The 25,954-nt window shown below is 40.6% G+C and overlaps 1 protein-coding gene across 2 annotated transcripts in view; it reads right to left on the bottom strand.

Moving 5' to 3' along the window:
- NHS (NHS actin remodeling regulator) overlaps positions 1–7,711 on the bottom strand; it is a 284,324-nt gene extending 276,613 nt beyond the window's left edge. Inside the window, exon 1 of one of the 2 annotated variants that reach the window (XM_081948746.1) lies at positions 6,874–7,711. In XM_081948746.1, the coding sequence (XP_081804872.1) occupies positions 6,874–7,300 (427 nt within the window). In that variant the 5' untranslated portion in view covers positions 7,301–7,711. The remainder of the gene's footprint in view (positions 1–6,873) is intronic. The other variant, XM_081948743.1, reaches the window with a different exon arrangement.
- Positions 7,712–25,954: the final 18,243 nt, after the last annotated feature.

Raw genomic sequence — 25,954 nt, 5'->3', positions numbered from 1 at the left:
CACAAAATCTATGGTGCTTTGTTTTTATGCATGGCAGCAGACCTTTACATGCGCAACAATTGAAAGAATTGATAATATCTACTGTGGAAGAATGGATGGTGAAATTGAGAGTGGCTGGCTTGGCAAAAGTGACAACCTTGATCAGAGAAAAGACATTGGTTGGTTTTAATCTTGATTGAAAACCTTTTTGGATGTTTTACATGAAACAGAAAAAAATAAAGTTATGATATGGATCTGATGATTAGAAAAAATGGCAGATAATATAAAAATTAAAAGTAAACAAAGAGTAAGAGTTTAATGTAAATGTACACTTATGTATGTTGTAAAAGAAAATCAGAAACAATGTCTTTGTATTTCCTTACCTTCTTCCTTCCTTCCTTCTTCTGCACTTTTGATTTTGATTCTTCTTTCATTCTTCTCTCTTGTACTTCAATTATTAGTTTGTGGGGTTTTTGTTTAAGTGAAATCTTTTAATAAAGCTGTCATTTTTTTAAAAGAAGAAAACTAGTTCATAGAACAGAGAACTAGAAAGTAAATTTTATGAGCAGAGATGGAAGGAATTGGAAATGTTAAACTTTGGAGAGAGAAATCAGCCTCTGCCTTACCAGTTACTTTTAATTTGATGGACAAATCTACCAACAAATCAGAGAAACACTTATAGGCTCACCATTCTAAGTATTCACAGCAGAGACTGTAATGCAGCATCTAGAAAACAGAACACTCCCAAACAAAAGTATGGATCAAGTATGTAGGCAACATCTTTGTCATAATAAAAAAGGAACAATTAGAGAACATGCAGGAAACAATCAACTTCTTCGAAGAAAGAAAATTCAAAGGAAGAAAACAACAACACACTACTGTTCCTGGATCTCTTCATCAATAGAGGAAAAGTTGGTAAATTCGAAACACAAGTCTAACATAAAACTACCCACACTAACCAAATGCTCCACTACAAAAATAACAATACAACCTAACACAAGAGGAGCTGTGTAAGAATGTTATTCAAATGAGAACAAATGCCCTGCAGCAACCCAAACATTAGAAAAAGAAAACAGACCAGCTACATAATATCTTTTAAGTAAATAGATACTCATGCAATTTTATCAAAAAGTATCTGACCATCTAATCCAGTACAGCACAACCAATACAATCTATGAAAAAGATAACACTGCCATACATGGAAAAAAGACCCAGTGTCCCAAGTAGAAAAAACAGGAGTCATCTACAATGTACAGTATAAGGAGTACAACAGTCAGATCACAAAAATGAGTAAGAAAAGTCACTTGATATAAACTGATCAAAATTACCAATTGAATTTACCACACTGACCACATGTTACTACTTAATATTGAATTTTTGCAAATGTATACTATGAGTTTGGAGGGGGGGTGCACCTACCGCATTTCGCAACTGCCAAAATTTGTAACCTTTCCCTTACCTTTTCCCTTTGTAAAATACCAAAAAACCAATAAAACTTTGTTTTTTTTAAAAAAAGGAGTACAACAGCCACTATTTAGAATATAAAGACAGACTAGCAAAGAGCATCCACGATGAAAATTCATAAATTTCATGACACATGAACACTTCGCCATAGTTTCAACTGGGAAACTGAGCATCCTAAAGACTGTTAAATCCAAAAAAGCTAGCGAATTCCTGGAAGGTTTGCATTCAGACAAATCAGCCATCAATAGGTACATAGAGTTATACAACATTTACATTCAAAAGAAACAATGAAAAAGCTAAAAAGGAAACAAAAGACCAGAACATTTCCTATCAGCATTCAATACTCAGATAACCAAATATTACTGTTAGCAAATTAGTAGTATAAAACAGTCCAATCAAAGAACTGCCAAGGATTAAACCACACACCCAGCAATATTTACAGAGCAAGTCACCAAATATAAACAGAGAGCAAACCCTGCTCCCTTCCAGCCCTGAAGATGTTACCTAGTCAGGTAATGAAATGTCTGCAAGCAAACAACCAAGCTCAGACTCCAAAAGTTTAATTTAGATTCTAGCATTAAGCAATAGGTTGAATTCAACGGCCCTTTCCAACTCTTGATTCTGTGCGGTGGAAATTCATTGTCATGTTGTTTCTCTTGTGCCGGGATGGAGTTAATTATTTCCAATTAAATCTAAGTATATTTCCAGAAAGCGGGGGAAGCCCAGATATAGCACTTCTCAGCTTCACAAGCATCCTTGCTGTGCTGCAATTAGGGATGTCACAGCACCAATTGTCTTCACAACTGCAAGGCAATCTAATGGCTTAATAAACAACACTTTTCCCTCCTACAAAATGAGTGTCTACACATGCGAAATTTGCAGCATTAATTAAAAACATTATTTCTCAGTGGCTTTTGGGGATATAAGGGCACATTATGCTGCCGCAAGTTCAGCAAAAAATGTGTATTTATGGAGGTTTGAAGCAGCACATGGTCTAGGTAGAGGTGTGTTTTTTTCATTTTGTGCTCACCAGATATTTTAGATTATAACTAGTACTTAGAACTATGCAAGTTGAAACCAATGATCTCAAGGGCTCAAATCTGAAGGGCAATTAATTGGCTTCCAGACAATGATCCTAGTACTTATTAGATCAAAAGGCATCTTGGTTCTATAATCATGGGATCTTTTTCTCTCTAGCAGATTTTTTTCTCATAAACCCCTCCCCCCTGAAAATATTGTCACATAGTGAAGCTAACCTGTTGACACTACACAATGAAGAAGTGTTGTGTTAGAAAAACAGCATCTGAAATTATCACAGTCTTGGAAGGGTTAGGATGTGGCACCTAAACATAAACAGAAATAGTACCTGAATATATTCAGGTATCTTGGCATCACATCCTGACTTCCACTTTTTTCATTGGCTTCCATGAAGAATTTTGCATGATTCTTATTAAGAAGTTAGAAAGTTAATAAACCCTTGGTGACAAATTATGTATGCATGTATGTATTTATTTATTTATGTGCTTGTTGGGTGCAATATGCTGACTCTGTAAACCACTTAGAGGGGACTGTAAAGCACTGTGAAGTGGAATATAAGTGCTATATGTAAGTATATTGAACACTCAAAGCTGCTAACAATGACCCTAACTCTAACCCCAAAACATTAAGGAGTTTAAAACACAGGCTAAACCTTGACATTAAAGTAAGTACTAAAATCAAAACCTTGTAAAGTAGATATAGGTAGTCCTCGACTTACAACCATTTGCTTAATGAACATTCAAAGTTACAATAACTCTGAAAAATGTGACATGATCAGTTTTCACACTTGCAACTGTTGCAGCATGCCCCCTGGTCACGTGATCAAAATTCAGGCACTTGGCAACTGGCATGTATTTATGACAGTTGCATGTCCTGGGGTCATGTGATTACCATTTGTACCCTTCCAACAAGCAAAGTCAATGGGGGAAGCCAGATTCACTTAATGACTTTATGATTCACTTAACAACTGCAATGATTCACTTAACAACTAAAATGGGGCACAATTCACTTAAAAGCTGTCTTGATTAGCAACAGAAATTTTGGGCTCAATTGTGGTCATAAGTCAAGGACTACCTGTATCTCTTTGCATATTATCTAAGCATTCAGAGCTTGGGGGCCCAATTAATGGCTCAAAAAATAGGGTCTCATAAGACTAATGAGAAGATCCTTCTACACATACAAGAAAGACAGGATCTGAGATCAAGAGATCCTCAAAGTGGGCCTTTCCTGCAGATGTTAACTTTCAAGCCATTGTTAGTTTTGTATTCCACTTTTCCTTCAGAAATTCAAGATAGCATGCATAACACTTTCTCTTCCAATCCTTTGTTATCACTGTGCTAATCTTTTGATCTGAGAATAAGAGCGGTGCAAAATTACCCAGAGAAATGTTGTATTTGAAGTTGGACTTGAACCAAGGCCTTCCTGATATAGGCCTTCACCAGAACATCACACTGGATTATTCATTCAATTTTTAAATATTAACTTTCCTTAAGAAACTGTTGTCAAATTCTTCCTGGTATTGGGTTCAATGTGTCTATTTTCCAGATTTTCTCCATGGTGAACCTCCATAGTGAAGCTGACATACTACTTATAGAATGCTTGCTGTTGTAAGCTTTATAATAAAATAAATAAATAAGAGACAACACATGTGGGATTTCCAACCCACCACTTATCCCCATGCTAACTAAGTAGCCTAAAGCCATTTACCAAGTTCACTGCATCTCATCTTCAGAATATGCCTTTTGAACTGCATAAAGTCAAATTACCAAAAAGTTAACTTTAGTATCCAAATCTAGATATTTTGATAAACAGCCACATGCCTGATAAGACAAAGTCACCTTTTATAAGATGGACAGCTATAGGTAAATCTGAGGAATAAATAAAATTCACCTTTTCCAGGACAGAGAGGCAGATCTCTAGAAACTGTAGAAATGAATCAAACCTGCTTCTCAGAACTATCCTGAGAAGCAAATCTTCTATTTTTGAATCACAGCTCCTTCCATAACAAACAGGTATAATAATTCCCTTTGTGGTGTTGCAGACATGACAGATACTTTCAGCAGAGAATATTCAATACCTGTACTGTGTATTTATTGAACTCAAAGCACCAAGTTCTTTGAAAGGAGACAAGGAAATTAAACAAGTAGAGAATCATAATGGCTTGTTATACATAAGTACAATCAAAGACTAAGATGGGGAATACAATAAAGTTCATATATCCAATATTGTTGTTTGTAATGCTTCTTTAACATTGAATTCAACCAAAGAACTTGAGGTTCTAATCTAGTTTTCCCCATTTTTCAAATATGCTAGACTGGAAGTCCGGTTGGCTAAAAGTACTGAAAGATGCTGTTTGATATATCTAAAAAACACTAGCTTCATTTAAAAAAAACTATTTCAATCTCGGTGTTTACACATTTAAGTTGTAGTCAGTCACCCCAAATCAGTGAATGATCCATTCTAGGTGACTACTAACCATAAATTAGTTGAGAATTTCAAAGGATAAACTTTGAGGATGAAGATTTGATGGATAAACATCCTTTGTTGAGGGACTGGAGAGAGAGGGGGGGGGAGAGAACTGCATGCAAGACAAGACACATCCATAAAACCCCTAATATTACTCGCCTAATCTAGTGCTTCTAAATGTGCTGGCCCAGAGCTTTCCTATTCTCCAACTAATGGAATCATTTTTTTCCTTTTACATCCAGAGACATTATGTCAGGAAAGGCTGATATTGCTGAAGAGAAAAAACCCTTCCAGCTTTCCTCAAAACTGGTGCCTCCTCTTGTTGCTGGAGTATGATTTTCAGAATTCTCACCAATAGAAAAGTAGGCTCCAGAATGCTGAGCTAAGACTCAACCTAGATATTTTTACATCATATCCCTGAGTGTGTGATCCATAGATTCTAGCCATCCAGCCCTGCCCATCCATCTGACATTTTTCAACCAAAGCTAAAATGTATTTGTTTGCTTATTTATAGGTTGTTTTTGGATACTGTATATCCCTTCAGATTATATCCTAATAGTTCCATTAAAAGCAGTGCAGATGGACTAGATGAGGGGCAGATGACCGCTCGCAATGCCTCTTACAGTGGCCACCGACAAGGGCGGGGGAACTCAGTGTCCTCCAGAGACTGGGCGTGCTGGTTTGGGTTTAGGAAACCCAGTCATTTGCAGGCACAGGCGAGGAAAATCTGCGCTAAAACGCTTTCCTTCTTTCCCCGCACCCTCCGTTAGATGCTTCGCTATCACCAGCTAGCAACACCACCCCTTTCTACGCGAAGCAGCAGACACGGAGGCTCGTCTGTTATCACTGCAGAATGGTCACCTTGTCGGTTCAGGGGAGGGAGGGGGAGCGGACCCCCATCTTGCGCCGCACGCCTCTCTCACGCATGCACCATGTGGGCCTCCCCCCCCCCGCTCACTCCCCAGTCTCAGCCGCGGAAAAGTGGGTCAGGCAGATCGCTGCAAAGTCTAGGGTGGCGGAATGCAGGTTGCCTCCGATGCCCCCCCCCCGTTCCTTTCCCTGCAGCTATAGCCGGGGACTCCTCGGTCTCTCCTCTCCCCGCCCCCCGCGCTTCACCTTCTTCCGCATGAGATCAGCGACTGATCCCCTCCCAGCACGTTAGGCGTCTCCCGCGCATCGCCGCGCCGTTTTTCACGGGAGGAGGGGGGGGGAAATCACTCGTTCTCCTAATCTAGCCCATGGAACGGCTCTTCCTCTCCGCTGGAACCAAGAGCTCAAGGATGCGGACTCGAGGCAGGTGGGAGGGCTGGGGAATGCCTGAAGGGCGAACCCTCCATGCCACCCACCGAGTTTTCTCTGGCAATCGCTTGGGAAACCAAAACAACCCTAAAGCCTTTTTTTTTTTTGACAGAAATGGCTCCTTCAAATCAAAGGCGCGCACACACCCCAATCAACTTTCCGCACAGTTCATCTCGGCCCCGGAACCTTCCGCTTTCTTTACCCCCCACGTCGGCGAATGTCCCATCTGCACTTCCCGCAGAGGGAAAAAACTTTCGTCTGCCGAAGCTGCATCCTTTTCCAGCAGAAAGAAGGGCGGCGTTGGGAGGGAGGGGGGCATCGGGAATAGCCGCGTTTAGGGATTCAGGGCCACACCTCCCCGAGATGCCCAAGCAGCACCATTTTATCTTCCGCGCCCCCTTTTCCTCCCTCGCCTGGCACCAGCATCTCACCCATCAGAGCAAATCTCGCTTCCACTCCCCACTCCGAAAAGGCGAAGGAAAAAAAGAGAGCCGAGAGCCATCCACAATTGCCTCCCAGGCGCCCGATTCCCCTTAAGAGCCATACGAAAAGAGCGGAGGTTAAGGTGAACCAGCGCCGAGGTCGCCTCAAGGGGAAGGAAGGGAGAGGAAGGCGTCTTCCACTTACGCACTGCCTCCTGCTTGGGATCCAAACTGTGTAAAATGGTTTGGACGCCGCCAATCCGGCTGTGCAGCGCCTGGACCCTGCGGTGAGTGAGCTGGATCTCGCTCTCGATTTCTTGGAAAAGGGTGCAGGCGTGCTTGGCCACATCCGAGAGTTGCCTGAGGATCCGCGAGAGCGCCACATTGCTGACCGAGCACAGATCCAAAAGCATCAGCGCCGCCGCCTCCTGGTTCTCCTTTCCCTCGGCGGGCAGCGCGGCAGCCAGCCCAGCCGGAACCTCTTCCTCCGGCTCGTCCATCGCCTCCCCGGGCTCTTCTCCGTAGCTCGCTGGCTGAGGAAGCTCGAATCCGGCGTTCTCGTCTAGCACCGAGGCGATGTGCTGCCGCCGGCACAGCCTCTGGGGCTTCACGATCCTCTTGGCGAAGGGCATGACCAAAGCCTGCGGCGGCACACTGTGTGTGGATGTCGCCGCTTCTCAGCCCGCTTCTTCCTTCCCAGCCCAACAGCCAGCCGTCCAAGCCGCGAGCCCCCGCTGTCCGGGCTCTTTGCAACCCGGCTGCGGGATCGGGGGCTGCTTCCACCGCCTCTCCCAAGCCCTTCACTTGCTAACAGCCGACATCGGCAGACGCGTTATTCCCCCATGGCGATCTTCTTCGCAGTCTGGATCCTTTCGCTTTTGGAAAGCGACCGCTGCGCCGCGTCCCCGGCCACCTTCGCTGCCCGTTTATCGGTTGCTTCCCTAATCGCTCCCTGCCTCCCTCCTTCCCTCTTTTCCCTGCTCTCTGCAAGCTTCCTCCTTCTGTCTCTCGTCTCTCGCTTCCCGACACAGCTCCAGCTTTCAACGCGAGAGAGCGGGATGGATTTTTAAAAGATGGCTTGAAAACCCGGAGAAAGGAATTCGCCCAAAGCTTTTGTGAGGAGGAGCAGGCAAGCAGGAAGAGACACCCGCACTCGCATAAAAGAGAAAGCGAGAGGCATTCCCCCTCATGACCGCATGGAGTCACTGCAGATTCCGAGCAACCGTTGTGTGCCAATGCACCATCAATGGGCACCAGGAAGAAAACGGGAGGAAGGTAGAGGAGGGAAGCCTTTAAAAGTTTGACAGCTAAAGCAAAATACCTCTTGCAAGATAGGTTCATAAAGACAGCAAGAGGTGTGCGCGCACTTAAAATAGCATGAATAAAAGACTGACGGAGGAGGATTTCCCCCCCCCCCAGGAATATCCTTCTCCTAGGCTGCAATCCAATCCCAGTTAAAACTAGATACCTAGAGGAATTAACAATCACCTGCTTTGTGCTCTTGTATACATAAGCCTCAGTTGCCATACCCAAGAACACTAGATTTGGATCCAAAACCATCAGAACATGAGGCTGCAACTTCTTACTGCTGAAGGGTACGGCTTGAATAATGGTCACTGTAAGTGAAGGAAAATCAACTCCACGTCTTCAATGGAGTTAGACCATTTAAAATGTCCTTCACCTGAATTGATTTCCATAGTTTCCATAGCCTTTAGTAGTCTAGCTTAGAACTTTACAATTTCTTGGATGTCTAACATCCAAAACCTGTTGACCCCACTTACCAATAGTATCCAGGTCCACATAGCAGTGGGGTAAATGTTTAGCTGACTACCAGTTTCAGCCCAAGGAGAGTGAACTCAGTGATATCTTCTTCCTGAAACCAGAGTTCCAGAATCACAATCTCTAATTCCAACCTAGCTAGTTGAGAGTTCTGATACTTGTAGTCCCAACTTCTTTCTACCACACCAGCCCAATAATAAGACTGCAACAAAGATCTATGCCTCCTGAGTTTTGAAATTATTTGAATGTGATTTGTTCATGACCCAGGTCATAAATCCCTTCTTTTGAGAGGTTCCATCTTTTGACAGGAAGTTCAAATTACTTTTGATACTAGTGGTGTTCTGCTCTCCCCCCCCCCCAAGAAAATACTAGAAGGTACATAGAAGGTAAGGCTAAGGACATTCAACTTCAAGCCCATCCTCAGCCTGGAAAGGCAATGGCTGGCAGTTAACCCAAGCAACCTTTTGGAACTGTTTTGCAGGAATGAACAGTAAAAGGATTTCCATGTAAACCACCCTGAGCTCTTAGAAAAAAGGAGAATATAAATCTAAGCAATAGATAATTAAATCTCACTACATGTGTATAATAATGTGGATATACTTTTGATAGACTAAGCTCTTTTAGGAATTTTGGAACACAGAACATAGGTCATAATAAGTACAATAAAACTGTTTCCAGAGAGATAACACTGTTAGTTTTTAGCAGCAAGAAAAACAACAGAGTTTTCTGGCACAAAAGCATAAGCGATAATAAATTGCTTTAAGGGGCCACAAAAATCATATATATATTATATTATAAAGCTCTTTGTAAATTAATGATGCATGATCAATTGCCAGCAGGAAATGGGTGTCTGGAATTGCCCTGGAAATGTCCCCAGAAAGATATAGTATTTGAAAGCCATAATTCCTAATTAATCATTGAGGACATTTTATGCAGTGAGGAATTTTTCATAGATATGCCTCCCACCAGAGTTTGCTTATCACAGTAACTTGCAGAATGTACTGCTTCCATCAGTTGATGCTGAGACCACATCCACAGCCTTGTGCTCCAGTCCCCTTTGGCAGCCATCCAGCCTCTTCTAATTTGAAGGCAAATGGCTCTCCTTTTTCAAAGAAGTAAAAAAGCTGAGCTGAGATGTTAACAGTATGTTTACATAAATCCCCCAGAAAAAGACAAGCCTTCCTTTGTAATGACTGTATTTGCTTAGTGCTATGGCCCAAGTAGCTCTTCATTGCCACACCTCAGCAGCTCCTAGCCATAAAACCATTATTTACCTTAAAGTTACACATGCTTGTGCAAATATATGTCAGATGGCACATTAGGCACAACCTTGCTAAAGCAACACGGATCTGGGTCTACTCAGTATATAGATGAAAAATCCATTTGAATTCTTTGGGCCCATCATAGGGTTTCTCAGTTGCAGAAAGGTATCACTGTACTAACAAATGGCCAGGTTCACACAATAAGGCAAGTCAAAGCCAAAAACTACATTATTGTTTTTCACTGTATTAAAAACAACAAATGTATATACAAATTAAATATATATGAATATATGTACTTTAGAACTGGGAAATCCATGATTTCATGAATTTTCACATATCTCCATGTCTCGTGCTTCCAGATGTTTTGCACAAATGATGCAATGTATGCCATTTGCATAATAATGTCATGAAATATATGACACCTCCCCACCCCCTTTGTGCCTAATAATGGATGCTGGTAGATTAAAGTAACTTCCACTATGTGTTTTGGATTAGACAACACCCCCCCCCCCATTTCTAATAGCTGAATCAACTTCAATTATGGCTTAACTTAAATTCTCAATGTTCCCTAATAGTTTTTAATCATAAACATAGGTAAAACATTGTTTTCAGAGGTCATCTGGATGACAGTACTCAATATGCAACTTTACTTAACTACAATCATTCACGCCCTTATTATCACCCAATTGGACTACTGTGATGCCATTTATATGGGGATGCCCTTGCATCAGTGAGATGGATGGCATAACAATTCAATACATTTAATAAATAAATAGTGTTGGATTGTTTCTTTCATTCTGCAACACAGAGGAAGGACGCTGGTATCTTAATTTCTCTATCTGATAAAGTTATAACTGGAAAACTGTTCTCAATTAAAAATAGAAAAACAAATGAGGCATTCACTCTTGGTCTGTCCATGCTAATTATCCACAGTATTGTTTCAAGTTGTTCTGGAAAGTTCTGTGCTTTCTGATGTATAAATATACAGTATATAGTGTAAATAATTAGCTGTTACTCACTTCTCTCTTTTGCTTGCCATAATTTCATTTTGCCAATTGTACATGTTTGTTGATGAAGTTATATATATTTTGCTAGCTGAATTGAATGGTGTATGTGTATTTGCTTTTATTTGATTTGGACATAGGAATATACTGGGTGCAGATTAAACTGGAAATTATTCACAGTAATTTTCCAACAAAGACTACTTAAAATTACCATGTCTATTCTGAATCTTCTATCTCCAAGTTACCAATATGTCCTCCGGCATCAGCCATCTGAAGTTAATTTCGTATTTATTCAGCACAGATGTTAAAAATTGATAGGGCCTTCTTAGTTCTCTGATTCTCCTCGGTACCTGTTTTAGGATTGTTAGTTGTCGTTGATTGTGTATTACCGGATCGTCTCTTGTTCTATTCAGCACCTTGCCATGTATTGATTTTTTAATGAACTTTACATGGACTTCCCTCGGGAAATTGTTCTTTTTTGCGTATTTTGTCTGGATTCTATATGTCTCATTGATCTCACTTGCCATCTCATCCTTTCCTATTCCCAAAGCCTTTGCCATAAGGTCTGCCATCATGTCTGGTAAATCCTCGCCTTTTTCTTCCTTTACATTCTGAAACCGCAGAAATTGGGCCGCTTTCTCCGATTCTAACGTGAGGACCATTAACTCAAGTTCTTTGTTTGCCTGGATCAGCGTAGAACTGAGCTTCTCCATTTTCCCCCACTCACTCTCCAACCTTCCTTCTATTACATTTATTCTTTGTTCATGTTTATTGATCTGTTCCTGGAACTTCTCAAATTTATCATCTATCTTCTGCATCCTCTCCTTTAGTTCTCCAGTATCATTTCTTATTTCTCTAATATCCTTTTTTAGTTCTTCATGATTTTTAGCCATTGACTCTTGCATTGTCTGTAATATCATCTGAAGATCCTTAGTTGAATTGGATCTTTCTCTCTGGAGCATATCCTCTGAAGATCTTTGGTTTGAAGGGCTGGCAGCCGCTAGAGATGGCTGGGATGCTGGTTTCCTCCCCGTGCCAATTTTCGTTAGATTTGTAGTGCTTGTCATTTTTTGGAAGAATTGGATCCCTAATTTAATTATTTTCCAGAACTCCCACTTTCTTCTCTCCCTCGTAACTTTCTCCAGTCCTTCCTTCCTTCCTTCCTTCCTTCCTTCCTTCCTTCCTTCCTTCCTTCTTCCTTCCTTTCTGCCTTCTTTCCTTTCTCTCTCCTCCCTTTCTTCCTCTACTCAATAATCAATTTTAAGGAGTATTAAGGGGTGGTATACTCTATTTATCAATAGATTCATATATTATATGAAAACAACTATCATAGGATAGAAAGAGAATGAGAGAGGTGTGTGTGTGTAAGCCATACCCTTACTGGGATTCGAAACTGGGCTGTATTATATCTTAGGCAGAAGTCTTAGCCACTAAGCCACAGGCTCGCCTCCTTATCAGTTGAGCCAGGGAAATAGGTATGTATTTGTGTTACAACCCCTGGTATGCCTAAATATGGGAGGAAGGTCACTACTCCCTCATTTCTGTCCTTCGGCTTATCACAGAAGACCATGCAGGCAGAAAACCATATTTTTATTTTTAATGTTGCCTTTTTATATTTGTGTTGTATTTGTACTGATAAATAAATAAAGGGAGACTAGTATAGATCTATTTCGAGCTAATTAGCTCTCATCAGCTAGCCATACCCTTACTGGGATTCGAACCTGGGCTGTATTATAACTTAGGTAGAAGTCTTAGCCACTAAGAGTAGTGGTCCTTCCTCCCATATTTAGGCATACCAGGGGTTGTAACAAAAATACATACCTATTTCCCTGGCTCAACTGATAAGGAGGCGAGCCTGTGGCTTAGTGGCTAAGACTTCTGCCTAAGATATAATACAGCCCAGGTTCGAATCCCAGTAAGAGTATGGCTAGCTGATGAGAGCTAATTAATATATATATGTGTGTGTGTGTGTGTGTGTGTGTGTGTTTTCTGAGGTTTTCGCGGGTGTTTGTATGTATGTCTTTGGTTGTTCGGGTTTTCTCCCGCATAGAATTGGAAGTATCTTCACGACGTTTCGATGAAGTCTCATTCATCATCTCACATTGCTCCTGGAAGCACCAAGCCAGAAGCACCAAGCCGGAAGCAGCAGCCTGAAGATGATGAATGAGACTTCATCGAAACGTCGTGAAGATACTTCCAATTCTACGCGGGAGAAAACCCGAACAACCAAAGACACACACATATATATATATATATATATATATATATATATATATATATATATATATATATATATATATATATATATATATATATATATATATATATATATATATATATATATATATATATATATATATATATATATATATATATATATATATATGCTGGTTTTGTTGTATTCGGGTCTTTTCCCATGTAAGATTGAGATTGTCTTTGCAACATTTCAGCGAGATCGCACTCGCCATCTTCAGGCTGTGGTCTTTGGCTTAAAGTGTGACCGGAGCTGCCGTCTTTCTGTATATCTTGGTGGGAGGGGATGGAGTGCTGGCTTTGTTTCAGTAGGTGGAATGATTGGTTGTGTGGTTGTATCTTGATTGGTAGATTGGTGCTAATTGGTGCTGGCTGTGTGTTCGTTGTTCTTTTGTATTGTAACGGCCTGGATGGTGGGTGGTGTTTGTTTGTTGGCTAGGGCTGGTTTCCAGATGTTTGGTAGGCGGGAGGTATCATCACGTTTATTCATGTTGTGGGGGTGTTTCTCTATTTCCATGGCTTCCATAATTATTCTCTTGTTGAGGTGTTCTGTTTTGGAGATTAACCTGGCTCCTTCAAAATTGATTTCATGTCCTGTAGCTTTAAGGTGCTGGAAAAGGGAGGAAGTTTTTTCTTTTTTTCTTACTGCATTCTTGTGTTCTGTGATGCATGCATTTATTCTCCTGTTTGTCTGTCCTATATATGTTGCCAGGCAGATTTTGCATGGTATTTCGTAAACTCCTTGGTTTTCTAGCTGGATTTTGTCTTTGGGGTTTCTTAAGATCTTGGCTATTTTTTGGTCAGTGGTGAAGGCTTGATATTGTGCTTGTGGAGAATTTTGCTGATTTTATCTGTGGTGCCTTTGATATAAGGGAGGAGGGCGATGCCATTGTCCTATTCTGTGTCTTGGTTTTTGGGGGGAGTCTCCTTTTGGATTAGGTTGGTGATTGTTTTTCTTTGGAATCCATTGGAGATTAATACATTTGTGAGTTTGTGTAATTCAGTTTTCAGGTGGTCTTTGTCAGCTAGGCGTTTGGTTATGGAGATGAGGGTCTTGGCTACAGAGTTGATCTGTGCAGGGTGGTGATGGGATTGTGCATTTAAGTAGCGGTTGGTGTGTGTTTTTTTCTGGTAGATGGTGTGTCCTAGGGAGCCATTGGGTTTTTTGTAGATTAGGACATCCAGAAAGGGAAGTTGTTTGTTTGTTTCTATTTCCATGGTGAATTGTATTTTGGGGTGTAGGCTGTTGAGATGTGTGAAGAAGTTGTCCAGTTTTTCTTTCCCATGTGGCCAAATCACAAAAGTGTCATCAACATATCTAAGGCAGAGTTTGGGTTTGTGTTCAGATTTGTCTAAGGCGTTGATTTCAAAATGTTCCATGTATAAGTTTGCAATGACAGGTGAGAGGGGTGATCCCATGGGTGCTCCTTCTATCTGTTTGTATCTTTGTCCATTATGGATGAAGTATGTGTTGGTTAGGCAGTGGTTGGTCAGGTCAGTATGTGTTTAGGGGGGTTGTGTTTGTTCTGGATAGCTGTCAAGGCTTCTTTTATGGGCACTTGGGTGAAGAGGGATATTTATTTATTTTATTTATTTATTACTTGAACTTATTAGTCGCCCCCTCTCCCCACAGGGACTCGGGGCGACGTACAAAAGTATTATATAGCGTACAGAGGAGGTAAGAATAAATAAATAAGTTACAATACCTAAAAAAGTTAAAACCCCAGTGAAATTAACCCTTAAAAACTAAAATTACCAATTAAAAATGCCCTGGGCTGGAGAGGTTGTAGAATTATGCCAGGTCAGCTAGTCGAAACAGGTAGGTTTTCAGCTTCATACGGAAGGAGCGAAGGTCGGTTGTAGTCCTGATGTCTGGGGGGAGGTCATTCCAAAGGGTGGGGCCCACTACAGAGAAGGCCCTACTTCTGGGCGCTGCCCTCTGGCACTCTCTGGAGGACGGCACCCGGAGTAGTCCCTCTCTGTGTGAGTGGACGGGTCGCAGGGATGTATGGGGCAGGACGCGATCCCGCAGGTAACTAGGCCCTGTGCCATGGAGCGCTTTGAAGGTGATAACCAGCACCTTGAAGCGCACCCGGTAGGCCACAGGAAGCCAGTGTAGCTCGCGCAGGATAGGTGTTATATAGGAGAACCTCGATCTCCCCATAATTACCCGCGCGGCTGCATTCTGGACCAACTGCAGTCTCCGGGTGCACCTCAAGGGGAGCCCCATGTAGAGAGCATTACAGTAGTCCAGGCGAGACGTCACCAGCGCGTGAGTGACTGTACGCAAGGCCTCCCGGTCCAAAAGGGGCCGCAATTGGCGCACCAGGCGAACCTGGTGGAACGCCCCCCTCGCCACGGCTGCCACATGATCTTCCATAGACAGCCGGGCATCAAGGAGGACGCCCAAATTGCGTGCCCCTTCCACCGGGGCTAATTGATCATCTCCGATGGTCAGCGATGGCATATGACATCGAAACTCACGAGTAGGTCGCTGGGTTGTAGGTTTTGTTTCTTTATTGTTTCTATGAAGTGGAGAGAGTTATTTATTAGAGCTGGAGGATGGTAGAAAGTGGAGGAGGCATATTGACCAACTCCGTGGTCGCCTCTCCCACTCCAATCTTAGGGCACCAGACGAAATTCCGGAACAAAGCAGCCAAGGCCCTACCCAAAAGGAGCAAACATTCACTCCTTCCACAGCCAGCTCAAACTCACAAGGTCTGGAAAACCTATCTGAGTTTGTTGCAGGCCCACAGCGAGCTCCAAGCGAGCAAAGCCAAGGAACTCCAGCCGCGGCCTGGGGTAAGTTCCAGCAGGTTCCACAGAGCGGAGCTGGGGAGCAGACAGGTCCATCTGACCTGCCTGAAGAACCAGTTCCAAATGAACTGTGCAGATCTGGTAGAGCGAAACAAAGACCCGCCTACCTCAAAGACTATGTGACCAATAGAAACATCCCAACCAAGAGGGGAGGGGTGTTAGATATTAACACTAGCTACCATGGTTTCCACTCTGGTCCTCTGCTCTGGCGAGAACAGAGGTTTAATCTGATTGGCTAAGAGGTCTGACAGCTCCCTATAAAAGGAGAGCTGTCAGACCGAACAGTTGCTGGATTGTACATACTTGACTGTTATAATAAAGAGCTGTTGTTGCGTTAAGCCTGAGTCTGCCTTCTCATTGCCCTATCTAACAACAACAACAACAACAACAACAACAACAATAATACCATGAGATTGAATCAGTTCAATTGTAAATTATGGGGAACTATTTACTGCCACACTTTGGTTTGGCTTTCTTTCAGAAGGATTTATGAATTGATTATATTTTCTCCTACCCCATCACATCAATTGTCTTTTTCCAATTTGACATTCATTCTTTTTTGGGAGGCAATTGTTTATTACTTAACTCCCATTTGTTTTGCATGCTGTTTCAACTGTAATCTGAAAAAGAAGAGAAAGCTACTGAGAAAGCATCTGACCATTTTCAAAAACATTAAATAAAATGAGCAACAGAAAAGGGTAGGGAAAATGTTTTATCTCTTCTTTCTCTGCTTTCACAATACTAAGCAAACAATATATAATGTGGATTTTTTTCACCCCTACAAGTGACATGTTTCTCTAAAGAGATTTTAAAGAATGAGTTAGGATTTCATGCATGAATTTAATGATCTGGCCATCAGCTGATGGGATCTGTGCATTGTACTAAGACCATAAATTGATGAACAATAGTGGATGGGTTCATACGGTATTTTAAGCTGAAACCATACAAACTACATAATGGCTTTTGTTGCTTAGTATTGTGAAAGCAGAGAAAGGAGAGATAAAACATTTTCCCTACCCTTTTCTGTTGCTCATTTTATTTAATGTTTTTGAAAATGGTCAGATGCTTTCTCAGTAGCAAAAATCACTCCATGAACTTAAGCTATTTCATAGGACTGTTATGAGAATAAAACAGGAAAAAGAATCTCTGCAATTGGGAAATAATGAAATTAATAATTATTATCAGGGTTATCTGTAGGGGCTTTTGACAAAGTCAAAATGGTGAGAGCTACTAGATGATACAGTGCATGAGTTGAAAGGGTCACCCAATTCAGCTCTTGCCATTTTAATACCACTCAATACCGCTGTAGGTGCCATTTTTGCCAAACAAAAATGATGGGGAAGTACTGTATGTTCAGTTTTGAGAGGCTAATAAGTCACAAAACAAATCCAAGAGTAAAACTAAGGTGAAGTTTTATCAACAACCAATTAACAACCTCAATATTTGTTTAAAAACAATTGCACGGGTTTCCAAAAATGGATAGGAAAGCTTGAATTACAGAGCTCAGAGCAAATAACTGTTTATTTATTTATTATATTTTTATCCCACATTACTTTTTATAAGTAAGACAGCCTCCATCTTTTATTTTCCCCATATCAACAGCCCTATGAGGTGAGTTACGCTGAAAAAGAGTGATAGGTCACAGTTACCAGCTTGCTTTCATGTCAAAGGCTGTAGTAGAACTCAGACTCCTGGTTTCTAGGCTGACGCACAAACTAAACCATAGTATTTAAAATCAGATTATGGCTTAGTATGATGTATACTCATTCTTTTTTAAAAAATTATGTATACATTTTTTCTTTAATATACATAAGTGCTTAATGAACAGTGTATTGTCGGAGTCAATTGCTTATACAAACTACTACTACTACTACTACTACTACTACTACTACTACTACTAATAATAATAATAATAATAATAATAATAATAATAATAATAATAATGTTTACTTATATGTAGTAGTAATCGTTCATCATTTACTTATACATAGCAATAATCTTTTATCTTCTAATTTCTACCTTTTTTATCTAACCACTGGTAAAACAAATCCCATGTTAAAAAATTCTGATTCATCCTTGTCTTTTATTTCTAATGTCACTTTATCTCTGCACATTCTAGTATTTTTCTAATTATATTTTTATCCATGGGAATATCCTAATTTTTCCAATATTGTGCAAATACCGGTATAATTCGAGCTGCGGTCAGCATGTGTAGTATTAAACAGGTAGTCCTGTTATTATAGTTTTCTGGTATCATACCTAACAAAAATATTTCTGGTTTTAGGTCTCTGTGTTGCTTTATCATACATACATGTACAATGGGGCAAAAAAGTATTTAGTCAGCCACCAATTGTGCAAGTTCTCCCACTTAAAAAGATGAGAGAGGCCTGTAATTGGCATCATAGGTAGACCTCAACTATGAGAGACAAAATGTAAAAAAAAACACCAATCAATCACATTGGTTGATTTGGAAAGAATTTATTTGCAAATTATGGTGGAAAATAAGTATTTGGTCACCTACAAAAAAGCAAGATCTCTGGCTCTCACAGACCTGTACCTTCTTCTTTAAGAGGCTCCTCTGTCCTGCACTCATTACCTGTATCAATGGCACCTGTTTGAACTTGTTATCAGTATAAAAGACACCTGTCCACAACCTCAAACAGTCACACTCCAAACTCCACTATGGTGAAGACTAAAGAGCTGTGGAAGGACACCAGAAACAAAATTGTAAACCTGCACCAGGCTGGGAAGACTGAATCTGCAATAGGCAAGCAGCTTGGTGTGAACAAATAAACTGTGGGCGCAATAATTAGAAAATGAAAGACATACAAGACCACTGATAATCTCCCTTGATCTGGGGCTCCATGCAAGATCTCACCCCATGGGGTCAAAATGATCACAAGAACGGTGAGCAAAAATCCCAGGACCACATGGGGGGACCTAGTGAATGACCTGCAGAGAGCTGGGACCAACATAACAAAGGCTATCATCAGTAACACACTACGCCGCCAGGGACTCAGATCCTGCAGTGCCAGATGTGTCTCCTTGCTTAAGCCAGTACATGTCCAGGCCTGTCTGAAGTTTGCTAGAGAGCATTTGGATGATCCAGAAGAGGACTGGGAGAATGTCATATGGTCAGATGAAACCAAAATAGAACTGTTTAGTAGAAACACAACTCGTCGTGTTTGGAGGAGAGAGAATGCTGAGTTGCATCCAAAGAACACCCTGCCTACTGTAAAGCATGGGGGTGGCAACATCATACTTTGGGGCTGTTTCTCTGCAAAGGGACCAGGACGACTGATCCGTGTACAGGACAGAATGAATGGGGCCATGTATCATGAGATTTTGAGTGCAAACCTCCTTCCATCAGCAAGAGCATTGAAGATGAAACGTGGCTGGGTGTTTCAACATGACAATGATCCCAAAATACTGCCCGGGCAACGAAGGAGTGGCTTTGTAAGAAACATTTCAAGGTCCTGGAGTGGCCTAGCCCAGTGGTGGGCAACCTTTTTTTTCAACTGAGCCAAATCTCGCCAAAACCACGATTGAAATTTATTTTGAGAGCCACATTTTTAAAACCGAAAATACATGGGATGGTACACTGTTTTTAGTTTCAATAAGTTTTTATTGAGAATATTCTGCATGCAAGTATCCACATAGGTCGGGAGAATACAAATAACACAACTAATAAAACAAAAACTTTAGAACGATATTATTTATTGATAACGTTAAATTCCGTAAAATTTGCCTTACAATGTAGAGAAAATTACATCCTGACAATGACTGACAAAGTCACAACCACTAATGTGAACATTGGCCTTGCATTTCCTTGGATAGTTTGAGTAAGTCAGGTTTGTATGTTGTTGTTTTTAATTTCATCTCTCTCTCCCACTTTCTTTTTTTCTTCTCTCTCTCTCTCTCTCTCTCTCTCTCTCTCTCTCTCTCTCTCTCTGTCTCTGGGTGTCTATCTGTCTGTCTCTCTCTCTGTATCTCTGTCTCTCTCTCCTCCTTCCCCCATCTCTGTCACTCTGTGTGTGTGTGTGCGTGCGTGTGTGTCTGTCTCTCACTCACTCTGTGTGTGTGTGTGTCTCTCTCTCTGTCTGTCTATCTTTCTCTCCCTCCCTCCCCCTCTCTGTCTCTCTCTGTGTGTGTGTGTGTGTGTGTCTGTCAGTCTCTCTCTGATTCCCTCCCTCACTCCCTCTCTCTGTTCCACTCTCTGTCTGTCTGTCTGTCTCACTCACACACACACACACACACACTGTGGTCACCTTGTTGAGTGTTCCAATCACATTTGAAACACTCAACAACTGGCCTGCATTTATGGTATTTTGCAGCATTCTGCAGTCATAGGACCAAAATTGGTTGTCACTCGCCCGGGCTTTTGCAGAAGCTTCCCTCCGAAGCCCGAGAGGAGGGAGGGGAGCGGGCGCCCGGCACACAGAAGAGCCGCATTAAAGGGTGTAAAGAGCCACATGTGGCTCGCGAGCCGCGGCTTGCCGACCACTGGCCTAGCCAGTCTTCAGATCTCAACCCCATAGAAAACCTTTGGAGGGAGTTGAAAGTCCATGTTGCCCAGCGACAGCCCCAAAACATCATTGCTCTAGAGGAGATCTGCATGGAGGAATGGACCAACATACCAGCAACAGTGTGTGCCAACCTTGTGAAGACTTACAGGAAATGTTTGACCTCTGTCATTGCCAACAAAGGATATATAACAAAGTATTGAGATGAACTTTTGATATTGACCAAATACTTATTTTCCACCATAATTTGCAAATAAATTCTTTCCAAATCAGCCAATGTGATTGTTTGGGTTTTTTTTTATTTACATTTTGTCTCTCATAGTTGAGGTCTACCTATGATGCCAATTACAGGCCTCTCTCATCTTTTTAAGTGGGAGAACTTACAATTGGTGGCTGACTAAATACTTTTTTGCCCCACTGTATGTATTTTTGTCCAAAAGGTTTTTGCCTTTGGACATGTCCACCACATATGATAATAAGAGCCCATTATCATATTACATTTCCAGCATCTTTGCTAACCTTGTTGGTGGCAAGTGCCACCTATAAAACATTTTATAAAGGTTTTCCTTGTAAGTAGTTGTCATTGTCAATTTATAATTTCTGTCTGTAATTCTATGGTATATCCAAAGTTTTTTGTAACACTATCATTGTTTCTTTCACTTGTTCATCTTCCATTTTAATTCTTAATAAATAACTATATATTTTCTTTATTAATTTTTCATCTGTCCCTAAGAGTATCTGATCAAGTGTTGTTGACTCTTTGCATCTTTCTCATATCTTGATTGTATTTGCAAGTGTGGCCACCATTCTAAATTCACCCCTTGATTCTGCAATTCCTGCCTAGTTTTAAGCTCCCCTTCTTCATTTAAAATGTCTTTATATGTTACAATTTCTTTCAAGTTGATAACATTTGGATGTATCAGTGCTTCCAAAATAGAACGCTAGACTGGTATTTTCATATAGTTTTTTGCTTTGACTTTTTCCCATACTAAAAGTAGAGCATTTCTTACATAATGTCTTTGAAAGTATCTGTATATTTCAAAATCAAAAATAAATACCCCATTTCTAAAGTGAGAAGAAATATTCCAAACATTTAAACCAGGTGTCTCCAACCTTTGGGACACAGCCCACTAGTGGGCTGTGAGATGTTTGCAACCTGGCTGTGGACTTGGTGAGTGAGTGCAGGGGTACACATGCACATCCTCACTTGTGTGAGCAATGGACAAATGCATACTCCATTTGTGTGAGCAGTGGATGTGCATGCACGCTGCTCATGCAATGGAGCTATAAGCATGTGTACACTTGTGACTGCTTGCACTGAACCATTGCCTCTCCCCTAGTATGCAAAACTGGTAATGTTGGAGAACTCTGATTTAAACAGTAACATCTGGTGTTCATGCCACAACAGTGTTTTATAGAACAAAATATGGATTGTGAATTTGCTTCTGTAGAAAGGCTAGTGATATGATGAGCCAAAGTTTTTCATGTCATTTTTGCACATACTATATTAGTTGGGTTCACAAAGTCAAACCAAACAACCTAATGATTGCTTAAAGTATTGTCTGAATCAGCCATCACTGTGTATTAATGGTTGATTCAGACAATACTTTAAGCAATCATTTGCTTAAAAGCAAGTATGTACCTACATTGCAGTGACGTGCGGTGAGGTTTATGGCTGGTGAGGCTGGTGACGTCATCAGGAAGGCGGGGAATGGGACCACGTGTGCTGGAGGCTCAGGCTGCCTCAGCCTCCAGCACACGTGATCCCATTCCCCGCCTTCCTGAGCGTGCTCCGCCAGCTTGCGCTCAGCAGTCCTCGAAAGTGACTGGGGAACGACGAGAACCTTCCTGCCTATTGCAGTCGCGAGGAGCGCGCGAAATCCAGCAGAGGCAGGAAGGTTCTTGTCATTCCCCAGTCGCTTTCATGCTTTCATCATCCGGGAGCGCCGACAACATTTCTGCCTCCGCAGCTCCCGGGCGCGGCCGGACGGAGTAGCCAGAATGGCACCGAGGCAGTCCGGCGGGTGAGCGACCGAGGATCAGGCTGCGCTTGCTCTTTCGTCTGCCCGGACCGCCTCGGCGTCGCTGTGGCTACATCTGTCCGGCCGCGCCCGGGAGCTGCAGAGGCAGAAATGTTGTCGGCGCTCCCGGATGACGAAGGCACGAAAGCGCCTTTGTCATCCGGGAGCACCAACATTTCTGCCTCCGCAGCTCGTGGTCGCGGCTGGCCGGATGTATATAATATTATAATATTATATATATATATATATATATATATATATATATATATATATATATATATATATATATATATATATATATATATATATATATATATATATATATATATATATTTATATATATACATATACATACATATACATATACATGTACATATACATATACATCATATACATATACATGTACATGTACATGTACATGTACATGTACATGTACATATACATCATATACATATACATATACATATACATATACATATACATATACATATACATATACATATACATATACATATACATATACATATACATATACATATACATATACATATACATATACATATATATATATATATATATATATATATATATATATATATATAGTATATAATATTATATACTATTATTTCATGAAGAGAGGTGAGGCTCTGCCTCCCCTGCCTCCCCTGACCGCACGTCCCTGCTATATTGATAATCTCTGGAGAAATGCTACAGTCCACTGTCCAAAGAAATGAGAAGAGCCAGCATGAAAATATAATTTAAACTTGAGGATAAAGAATATGATTAACTTCACTTAACATATGTAACCATTACAAAATTATAATATGATGAACATTTTTGAACACTATCTGAGGGTTGCACTGAATGTTTCAGAACTCCTCTATAATCAGTTGTAATTAATCAAACAATCCTTGAACCTGATGCATGGATCTGGGCATTGGTTTTAACTAAATGACACCAGGCTGGTGGCCAGCCAGTTTGACTCTTTTTGGGTAAATGAAAGTATGTTCATCAATCTCCACATGCTTTATATAACTGATAAGGTAAGCATGCTGTTATCTTCTCATCTTCTCATCTTTCTCATCTCTCATCTTTCCTACTACTTTCTCTTGTTTGTATATTATGATTTATCAATTGCTGTGGTATCTTATGATTTATTATTGTATCTTACAATTTATGATCTATGACCTATCACTTTGTTGTTTGTATGTACACTGAGAGCTTATGCACGGGAGACGCATTCCTTGTGTGTCCAACTCACTTGGCCAATAAAGAAATCCTATTCTATTCTATTCTATCCTATCCCTGATAGGGCTTAATTAGCCACTGGTTTATAAAGAAAGAAGATAAGCATGTAGATTTGAACTATAGTTTGAGGTTTCTGTATGATTAATGCAGTGCTATTTGCTATTTGTTTTACTACCAGTTCTCTCGTGCACGTGGGCACACACGCGCAATTGATTACGCTTTTGTGCATGTGCAGAAGCGGGTGGGAAGATGGGCGGAGCCTTCTGCCACCACCACTACCATTCCACCTCTGGATCAATATAGAAATGTTAAATCCAAGTTAAATGTTAGATTCATTTTCTTTTCCTTATGGTTATGTTTGCACTAATGTTGTTTATATTAAAATCAGACACATAAAGTTTATTTTGTTAACAGTTGAGGCAACATTATGTTTAGGGACTTCAGATCTTGTTCTGTAATTTTAGCAAGGGAAGATCCCTCTCATGTTATGGTAATTGTGGCTTAAGGCTGCAGTAAAGAAGAATCTGAGCAGGCCAGAGCATGTTTTCTATTGTCTGGAGGCGGCATTGACAAATCTGTGGTCATGACATATGGAGTTTGAAAGAGATTTAGCTCACAAGCAAAAGTGCAGAAAGTGTACTATCTGCTGTTATAAAAGTAGACAAGACAACATTATTAGGCAAATATTCAGACAGGTGATTATAAAGATAATTTAGAGATTTACCATATGATCAGTAAAATCTTTCCTTCCATCATAATCCTCTCAGTGTATTTTGAAGAACTTTATTGCTAAATAGGTTTCAGGAAGTATCTGTTCTATCTTCTATTAACACATCCTCTTGTATTAAGTTTTGTAGGATATCATAATTATGGAACTCAGGAATTTCTTCTGACTTGATGGATCACTATCACTTAACATTTATCCACCTCTCTGTCTCATTACAGATAGCCATTTTTAATGACTGCCTCATTTAGTGATGGTTTGCAGTTATGATGATGATGAAAGAGTAACTTTGCAATTAATCCTTGCATTTGTGACCTCTACAGGTCTGGAAAGGAAAGGAAAGGAAAGGAAAGGAAAGGAAAGGAAAGGAAAGGAAAGGAAAACTAAAGTTGAATAATAAATACAGGGATCACTTAGAGACTGCTTTGCTTAATGGCCATGTTGACAGAACTAACAGAATAATTATGGTCATTAAATGAGAACTATCTATCCTGGAAAAAACTCTTCTGGTTGAAATGCAAATGTAAGTTTCCTAATAAATGTATGAACTGGTATTGCACATCAGTGCCTGTTATCTGATCTGTCTCTCACTGGATTCATATATTGTGGATCCACAATGCAGTTGATTTGTTTACTGTGATGTATAAATCCTGCAATCTGTGAATCTTATGTTCTGCTGCCTTTACTCTTTTATTGAGAATCTAGTGTAGTACTTGGGGTGTCATACTAGGCAGACTCAGGTTCTAGTTATTTTGACCATTGAAGCTGATTGTGTGAAAGCTCAATTCTCTCTCAACACAACAATCTTACAGAATTGTTGTAGAAAAAAGGGGAGGAGGGAGTATTGTTCTATGTACATCACTTTGGGTACCTGAATGAAAGGCATGACATACAGCAAATAAACCAATAAATACTTTGTACAAAAAAGCAAAACTGGAACTACATTCCTACTACATTTGTTTTTCTCTAGCTTTTTTCCAGGCACCCTCTGAGAATAAGGTGGTCAGCAAAACCAAACCAACATTTGACTCTTGTTCGGATTAAAATATTTTTTAAAAATTGCAAAAAATATCAATAATGGCTGGGGCGGGGGGGGGGGCTTAGTCCCTATGTTCTAATAGCTGGTTTTGCTAAGGAATTTGCTCACTGCTTTATCAATTCCATTCAGGTATTTGGGCATCTGATCTATCTCTTACAAAGGCATCCACAGGCATGTCTTCAAAGAGGATCAAAACTTCAATGTAAATTATAACATCAATACCTGGGAAGATACTGGAAAAAATAATAAAAAACATATCTGTGAACATCTAGAAATAAATAAAATTATAACTAATAGTCAGCACATGTTTGTTAAAAACAGATCATGCCAACCAATCTTATTTTATTCTTTGACAAAGTGACTAAAATAGTAAACGATCGAAATGCTGTGGACATAGCATACTTCGACTTCAGTATACAAAGTACTTCTTGTTAAACTAGAAAAATGTGGGATAGACAGCATCATCACAAGATGGATTTGTAACTGGCAGTCAAACTACTCAACAAGTAGTCCTTAATGGTACTACATCTACATGGAGGGAAGTAAGCAGTAGGGTACCACAAGGATCCGTCTTAGTCCCAGTACTCTTCAATACCTTCATAAATGACTTAGATGA

This window comes from Natrix helvetica, assembly GCF_964273705.1.
Source record: "Natrix helvetica genome assembly, chromosome: 3".
Taxonomy (NCBI): Eukaryota; Metazoa; Chordata; class Lepidosauria; order Squamata; family Natricidae; genus Natrix; species Natrix helvetica.
The sequence above is the reverse complement of the archived record's forward strand: the minus strand, read 5'-3'. Positions and strand labels throughout refer to the sequence as shown.